This window comes from Beauveria bassiana (genome assembly GCF_000280675.1).
Source record: "Beauveria bassiana ARSEF 2860 unplaced genomic scaffold BBA_S00004, whole genome shotgun sequence".
In the NCBI taxonomy this organism is placed as follows: Eukaryota; Fungi; Ascomycota; class Sordariomycetes; order Hypocreales; family Cordycipitaceae; genus Beauveria; species Beauveria bassiana.
Genome location: NW_007930839.1, coordinates 1,650,875 through 1,659,329, shown reverse-complemented (window position 1 = coordinate 1,659,329; position 8,455 = coordinate 1,650,875). Strand labels below are relative to the sequence as shown.

General features: G+C 46.9%; 3 protein-coding genes across 3 annotated transcripts; 2 read left to right on the top strand and 1 right to left on the bottom strand.

The window, feature by feature from the left end:
* Window positions 1–1,154: 1,154 nt before the first annotated feature.
* On the top strand, window positions 1,155–1,503 carry BBA_02309 (serine proteinase inhibitor IA-2; the record flags this gene model as incomplete). Its single annotated transcript, XM_008597406.1, has 2 exons — window positions 1,155–1,339; window positions 1,392–1,503. 2 exons carry the CDS (start codon window positions 1,155–1,157, stop codon window positions 1,501–1,503), a joined length of 297 nt encoding a protein of 98 aa, XP_008595628.1.
* Window positions 1,504–2,200: 697 nt separating this feature from the next.
* BBA_02308 (hook3 protein) lies at window positions 2,201–4,982 on the top strand (the record flags this gene model as incomplete). The annotated part of the gene is made up of 6 exons (XM_008597405.1): window positions 2,201–2,245; window positions 2,322–2,609; window positions 2,692–3,929; window positions 3,991–4,447; window positions 4,620–4,706; window positions 4,782–4,982. 6 exons carry the CDS (start codon window positions 2,201–2,203, stop codon window positions 4,980–4,982), a joined length of 2,316 nt encoding a protein of 771 aa, XP_008595627.1.
* A 681-nt stretch (window positions 4,983–5,663) lies between these two features.
* Window positions 5,664–6,677, bottom strand: BBA_02307 (putative adenylate kinase; the record flags this gene model as incomplete). The annotated part of the gene is made up of 4 exons (XM_008597404.1): window positions 5,664–6,075; window positions 6,135–6,289; window positions 6,369–6,421; window positions 6,524–6,677. 4 exons carry the CDS (start codon window positions 6,675–6,677, stop codon window positions 5,664–5,666), a joined length of 774 nt encoding a protein of 257 aa, XP_008595626.1.
* Between the last annotated feature and the right edge of the window lie 1,778 nt (window positions 6,678–8,455).

The window sequence follows — 8,455 nt, the reverse complement described above, 5'->3', positions numbered from 1 at the left end:
TAAGTTAAGATAAAAAAAGTTAAAAAATATATATTAATTATTATATTATCTAATATTTTATAATATAATTAAAATTAAAAATTATTTAAATATTAAAAATTATAATTATAAAAAAGATAATAATAAAAAAAGCTTATTAACTATTTAAGAATATATATAAATAATATAAATTTTAATATATTTATATAAATAATTAATTAATTAATAATATAAAATATAACTTTTTATAATAAATTAGTATTTTATTATAAAGAAGTTATTAATTATTAATAAATATTAAGAATTATAATATAATAATAAATAATATAAAAAGTATAGGTTTTTATTTAGGTTAGGTATAGGCTAAAGATAGTAAAGTCTTAAAGTAATAGTTAAGTAATAGTTTTTCTATATTATTAACTATTAAAGGACCTAATATTTTATAAAGATAATAGAGGTAGATTAATAATAAAAATAATAATATATTTTCTATAAGTAGTTATTAAGTAATATATATATTAAAATAAAAGATAATAAAACTTAGTAAAATAGCTTATTTATTTATCTAGCTTATTTACTTATTAACTATATTATTCTTTTTTTATATTTTTAGGAGGTAATTATAATAGTTATAGTAGTTAGTTTTTTAGTTAATTATTTAACTAATTAGAGGCTAGTAGCTATAGAAGAAGAATAATCCGCTGTTAAGACGTGGATGTCTAGTGACCTCGGCGTACTTGAAGCCGGGCAAAGTCCCGCCCCACCATTATTTCAAGGGTTGGATTATATAGTCAGAAATGAGGATATAATTCAGATCCAGGGATGGCCACAGCTGCCTAAATAATATTGGCATCGCCATTCACCTAGTAATGTCTTGGTTACTCGCATGTGATGATTGGGGGGACCTTGGACCTGCCCGGTTCTCGTGGTTCTTGCCTAACTTTGCGGAGAAAGAATGATGCGCGCCCAATAAGGCTAGACTATGGTAGGAAGCTCAGTGCAACAGACCGTCACTGCTGTATGTCATCGCTGCGGGCAGTCATGTCATCGCCACTTCATCATTACGGCTAGCCAAGTTCATGCAACATCGCCAAAGCCTACCTGACACCGCTTTCTGACGATAGGCACGATTTCAAATTAGTCGGAATTATACACGAGACGGACGGCTTCGCGAGATGAAATTCTTTCCTCAGATTGCCGCCGCTTTGGCACTGCTCCCGGGCGCCCTCGCCGTTGACCGTAAGGTTTCTGTGATTGTGTCTTTTGACGACCGGGATACTCCTGACTCTGTTGTCGCCGCGGCACGACAGAAGATCATTGATGGAGGCGGCCAAATTACGCATGATTACCAGATAATCAAGTACGTTTCATATTCCCACCTACCTGCATCAGAGGCTAACCAAGCTATGCAGGGGGTTTTCCGCTATTGCACCTGAAAAATCGCTCGAAATGGTACAGACCTTTGGCAGTGATCACTCAATTAGGGTGGAAGAGGATCAGGTCCTCACCGCGAATAGCGGTTGAGGTTTTTATTCAGCACGTGTATATGTTTTTGCGAAAATATTCTTATGGGAACTTGACTATCCATGTCTTTCGAATGGCGTTACTTATAGCCTTGTCTTCCTTCTGTCCTTCGATTCTGGCGAAACTTGTGGAGTCTGACCGGCAAGTTATCACTTATAATTTAAAGCATACCATTTTTTGGCGCACAAGCACCCGGCTTTCGCGCACGTCCGATATGCAAACAAATTCTTAGATAGGTGCAGATATACCAGAGCACGCCTGGCGTTCCCTAGCAGAGATTCAGCTCAAATACTGTATCGTAGTGGCACAAAGCTAAAACCCATAAATAGCCGTTGGTCACTGCGAGATTCCACTGTTGTACGAAGTAGAAAGTGGGTCTGATGTGTTGAATGTCCTCCGTAGCCCAAGAGTCGGTCGAGGTGTGGACGCCCATCTTGGATCTTGCACAGCTGCCCAACCCGCAACATTAGCTTCTGAGCACAATTTACGACTACTGTGCGTGTCAGTTTCCAGGAGAAAAGGAACCCTCCGAAATCTCACTCCTAGACTCTACATATTCGTCATGTCGCCACGTTCGAGAGCTTCCTGCCCTGCCAATCGTCTTCCCTGCTTCTTTTGAATGCCGAGCAGCGCCCCAGTACCAAGCACATACCATCACAACCCCTTACGAGCTACTTGATTGCCTACGCAGAACGCCATGCCGGTGTATAGCAACCGCGCGCAGGTCGCGCTCTTAAAAGCCGTCAGTATCCATCCAACCTCACACCGCTCAGCGATTCATGTTGCGACATGACGAAATCTAATCAAATGATCCTCAGGTCAACCATGTGTTTAGTCTCGACCGGAAAGCCGACTCTTTGGAAGATCTAACGAACGGTATTATCTTGGCAAATATCTTGCACGAATTAGATGCTGAGTTCGATCCATCTCATCTGGAATCCAATCCCGCCACGTCTCGATACCTGACGAATAAGCGCAACATACAAGCCGTGTATAAGGGCTTGTTTCGCTTTATCCGGCGGCAAATTCCAGAGCTAGGTTGTCAGGCTCAAAGATTCGACTATCATGCTGTCGCTGAGAACCCTGAGCCGCAAGGGCTCAGCCAGGTGCGTCACCACTTCGAATAGGTCCTTGACGAATAGAATGGCAGAATGGCAGAATAGCAAGCTGACAGACAAAAAAACATAGCTCCTTGCTGTTATGGTGTCTGCCGCAGCCATGGGACCGGATAACAAGAAATACGTTCCTCTGATTCAGACCAGCCTCGATAAAGTCAATCAGGCAGAAATCATGAACATTATCCGCGCAATGCAAGTCGACGCAGCAAACGCTGGCGATGAAGACAAGCTTCACGAAGATATGGAGGCAGTAATGGAAGCCAGAGACATGGATCTTGTGGTTGAAGAACAAAATGCGGCCTTGCGACAGCAGCTTGACATCAATAAGAAGGCTCTCTCCGACTATATTACCCGTCTCGAACATTTGCAGCAGAGCCACGAAGAACTCAAATACGAGAAGGAACGGAACGATCGAGAGCTCGAAGTGCTACGGAAAGCCACGAAAGATGGTGCCAACAATGCCGAGGCCATTCGTCTTTTGGAGGATCAGGTGCATGAACAAATGGAAATAATCGCGAAGAACGAAGAAAGCATTCGTAATCATGAAAGGGCGCGAGCACAGTTCGAGACCGAAGTTCAGAAGCTCACCCAAAGGAGTCAGCATGCAGACGAACTGCGAGACCAAGCTACAGAATGGCGGCATAAAGCTGAAGAACTTGAAAAAAAAGCCAACGCTGCTGAACGCTACAAACAAAAGCTCGAATCACAACAGCATCTTGTGAAAGAAGTACAAAACCTTCAGTACGAACGAGCAGAATTGCAGGAGCAGCTCCGGTCGCTGATGGACGAGCGTGAAAAAGGAGACAGAACGAGAAAAGCGGAAGACGAACTGACGCGAATGTTGACACAATCTGAACAGCATCTATGGGATGAGCGCAGCCAGAAAACTCAGCTTTTGAAGGACATGCAAACGCTTGAGGATGAACTGCTGCGACTCAAGGCGCAGCGTAGCCACGATGAACATTTTATCCAAGAGCTACAGGACCAAGTGCAGCACGGAGGTGGGGCTTCGCAAGCGGAAACTTTAGCTCTCCCAGCTTCCTCCAGTCTACAGGACGAGTTGAACAGTGCATCAAGCGATGATGGGCAGAAAAACATCCCCCTTGAATTGTCAAGGTTCAAAGCGGAGAATGACTTGCTACGGAGAACCATCGGATCTGCTGGAGACGCCGCTACGTTACGAAAGGAAGCAGATGACGAAAAGAAGCAACGCGAAAGACTTCAGCAGAGCTTGAACGAATTGTTCGAAAAGCATACGATAGTTCAACATCAAATAGAAGCTCTCATGCAGAGTTCTACCGGAGAAAGGTCCGTAATCTTCGGCTACCGCCCCGTCTTGAACAATGTACTAATATTCGTGTGCGTATAGCTCTAAGGCGTTCATTGAATTGCGTTCTGAACATACGCGAACCCAAAATGAGCTTCAGCAATTGAAAAAGCGTACTGCTGATCTGCAGGTCAAACTTGCAGACAAGGACCGAGACCTGATGGGGGCGAAGACGGAACTTTCTGCCGTTCAGAAAGATGGTATTTCCGCGCTAGACCAGCTCAAGAGCACAGATAAGCTCATATCTGAGTCTTTGAAGGCTGAACTCGATCGTCTGCGGGAGGAACTTGCTTTCGTCAGCAACGAACGCGAATCTCAGAAGACCCAGCTGATCGACGCTTTGCTCGCGAAAGACAAATTCCGGAAGGATGCTGAGGAGGCAAAGGAGCTTCAAGAGACAGCTGCTCTCAGTACTGCAAACCAAGACTCTTCGGGAGCAGCCAAGAAAGCAGCAGAGAAGATTGAGAAGTTGCGGAATCGTCTCATTGAAAGGAAACAGGTAAGCTCACTACTTTCGCTACCCTAGAATGGCATTATGTGTCAATGGTGACAGAGAGCGCTGCACCATGCTCTGAGAAGCATAGAATGGAAAGAAAATTTTAGTGGCATTTGCTCGGGGGCGAGGGCAATTAATCGAATTGCATTCGGAAGAGAGCTAACATATAAGAAAGCAACTCGAACAAGCCGAGCAAGATAAAATCGATCTGCAAAGAGAATTAAAGGTTTTGCAGGGAGGCGAGCTTGCCACAGCTCAAAAGGTATGTCACCGGAACCAGACGTGTTGGAAGCTATCGTGGCAATGGGTAATGGAAGCTGACCACTCTTATCCATAGGCTGCCACGGAGAAAATGATCAAGAATTTGCAGCGCGAGAATGTACTCATTGCTACGGCATGGTACGATCTTACCAGTCGTCTGCAGAGTAATCACGTCGTACTTCAACGCCGGCACGATGCGCCCAAGAGCTGGTTGAACAAGCAGAGGCAGATGGTCCATGGTCAGTTGCGCCAACGCGACATGCTCTACCTCTACTGAGCTAATATTCTCAGCTTCCCCGCGGAGATAGGATCTAGGAGGTTGAGCTCCGTGTCTGTTTCGCGATTTCGACCGCCGCCACACACTACGTCTCTTCGTCCTACTGTATGGTGGACATGGGTTTCCCGGGATGTTTTGGCGGATAAGAGAAGAGGAGGAGAGGGAGGAACGAAAATCACCCTAACTATGGACTGGCCAGCCATGAGTACTTGTTTGCACATAAATGCAGGCCCACCCAATCCATATGCCAGAGCCTTGCTTCACTTCACAGCTGCATCACTTTTCTAATATCTTGTGTACGCTTCGAAAAGTGGCATGTTCAGTTCGCGGCACGTCGTGTGTGCAATGCAAAGCTGTTTCAGCGTTAGACAGCTTACACAGAAATCATTTTCACCGAGTTGAAAACAAACAAAACTAGATCAATCTTTTGTCGCACAAGAGTCACAAGTGGAATCGTGAAGAAATTTATTCTCTAACTGCAGTGAAGATGCCAAACGCCGCCCACCAAGACGTCGAGGCACCAATACATAATTTTATCATAACCCTAAGACCACAGACAGCAAGTACGATGCCGCTGTCGAAAGACATGTACCCTGCGTGCCCCGACACGCTTTTATCCAATTACACCTCCCATTCCCCGTCAGAAAGCCCAATGGCGCGCTGGTCGCGAGATGGGCGGTTCTACTGTCGACGTTCGAGGATGTTCAGCATGTTCTGCCACACTTGGCCAGGCTTCTGGCTGGCGTCAACGCCGTGCCAGATGCCGTGCTCGCGGTAATAGCCGACGACAGGGGTGGTCTGCTTGTGATAGGAGCCAAGACGCTTCTTCAGAGCCTCGGCGTTGTCATCACTGCGCTGGATGAGAGGCTCGCCGGTGATGTCGTCTTTCATAGCCTCCTTCGGGGGGTTGAAGGTGGTGTGGTAAGATCGGCCGGAAGCAGGGTGGATCAGTCGGCCGGTGATACGGGCCACAAGGAGAGCGTCGTCGATTTGAAGCTCGACGGCGTGCTTGAGGTCACGCTTGCGCTCCTTGAGCATGGCATCGAGACCCTCAGCCTGGGCGACAGTGCGGGGGAAGCCATCCAGAATGAATCTGTAGCGGTCACTAAGTCAGAAGAAGAACCCGGTGAAGGATTTGGTATGTTTGCTCACCCGCCTTGGCACTCCTTGTTGTTATCCAACTCTTCCTTAATCATACCAATGACGATGTCGTCAGAAACAAGACCGCCCTGGTCCATGATTTTCTTGGCTTCACGTCCTAGAGGCGTCTTCTTGGCAACCTGGGAGCGAAGCATGTCGCCAGTAGCCTGTGGCGGGCCAAGAAGCAAATCGTTAGCTGTCAACGCCATGTGGTGCACCTGGTCCGGGAGCGCAATTTGTACATACCAAGTGGCAGCATGAAAAACGCTCCTTGATCTTGGGCGCCTGGGTTCCCTTGCCTACATTGCGAAATGACATTAGCAATTGGCCGAGTGCGACAGCGCAGCATGGAACTACGCGGTCGCAGCCAGGGTCGGTCTGTCAATGGGCTCTTGACTGACCAGCTCCAGGGGGTCCGATGAGCAGCATGCGAATCTCCTCAGTCGAAACAGGAGCAGCAGAGCCGGTGGCACGCTGTTCGAGGCTCTTGATGCGGGATTCTAGGTTGCCAATGACATCCTTTAGCTGCTTGAGCTCATCCTCAACGATGCCCATCTTGACTGCGGCTTGAGAAGGTTTGTTGGAAAGTGAATATAATCAAACAAAGGCTTGCTGGCAGCCGAATATGTAGCTAGTCGGGAGCACGAGGAAGCGGAGGATACAACAAAGGCGCAATGCCTGGGAGTGTCGCGGACAAGGCGGCAGAGGAAAAATCACGGAAGCGAGGTGAAGAGATCGAGAAAAGTAGTGACGCTGGCACTACAACCTTGTGCGGTCCGGCACGGCAAACGCACGGGGATTCAGTGACCTGGTTATTACCTAGGTAGGTACCACCTACGCACAATATGGTAACCTACTGTGGTAGCAAAGCTCCGTCGGTGCGAGCGCCCTGATTGGCCTGTGGATGTTACTGCGAATTTTTTTTTGGCGCAACGCAAAGTAGCGGATACCAGGAAGACACTTCCACGTGCGGGTGCTTCGCGGAGCTGCCTGTGCTAATGGGCAGGAGCAAGTCAACAAGCTCGCTGTAATCGGGCTTACGGGCCTGAAGCCGAGGAACCTACCAGGTACTCAATACTTCATTCGAGTTACAGCTCGGTATTGCTGGCAACCCCGGCCGTACGGCAATATCTCCTTCTTGACGGCCATGCTCTAAACCTGTGTTATTTTCGTACCTGCAATTTTACTAGTTTTCTATGTAAGTACCTGCCGTTTGCGAATCTTCCAGACATCTTTCTGCGAGTACACTAGCACTGGCAGCTATTTTGCCAGCTTGTCACGTGACTTGCCGTACACGTGACGCTGTCACAGTTCAGCGAGACACCAGTACATGTGGGAGTAGTTATCACAAATACTTATTTTCAAAGGTGAACTGTATCAAATGCTCACCGATATTGTTCTCATCCGTATCGAGGGGATGTTGACGATGTTCAAGGCTCCCAAGCGGCTTACAAGCGCAATGGCCGAAAACGTCGGTCAGTGTTATAGCTGCACCACGCCGAACAGCAGGTGAATAGATATACAGCACATTGAAGTATACTTTGCAATAAAGGCAGCAGGCTCGACGCCTGAGGCAACATCATGAACCCACTCCTTTGTCTTTCGTTTCGCCGCCCCTCGATCTCGCCAAGGCCATCAGCAACAGCAACAACACCACGATTCGTACGCTCCCCTTCAGAAACAATTAAAATTGCAATAATTACACTCTCCTGACGATACTCAAGCGAAGTCCAGGCAACATCCTGGCTTTTATACATATTGACCGTCCCCGAGTGGTAGCAAAGGGGTAGCAAAGTAAGCCGGCGGCTATATCTCCTCTCTGCTCGCCTGTTTCATCTATGATAGCCTAAAGTCGAAATTTTCAAGCATTCAATCAAGTAACAACTCATAGCACGGTGCCTAAATCACTAGATCATATTTTGTGTAACGATGGTAAGTGATTTTTGCTACCTACGCGCAGCAGCAGCTTCCTGCCGCGTGGAAGATAAATTGGGCTTTATGAAACCGAAAGCGACATTCGTTACAATGATGTAGCACTTGTTGTGTTTTCGGGATCAGTGACGGATTCCCCATCGGAACGATCTTAGTGGGCTGCACCGCCCCGGGGGACTTCTGTTGACGTACTAGGCTATAATTCATAAGCACTGTGGTACGACAGTGCATCATTGGCACTGTGGTTGTCTGAGACCAGCCGATCTGCCGGACTGCTGTGAATACGATATCCCCTTATTGAATGTCACAAGGCACAGCCGGTATCAATACGCAATGACAAGGGCGGAAATTCAAGTACGCTGAGAGACGAGCTATATGCCCTGTCTCATGGTACCTTCCCG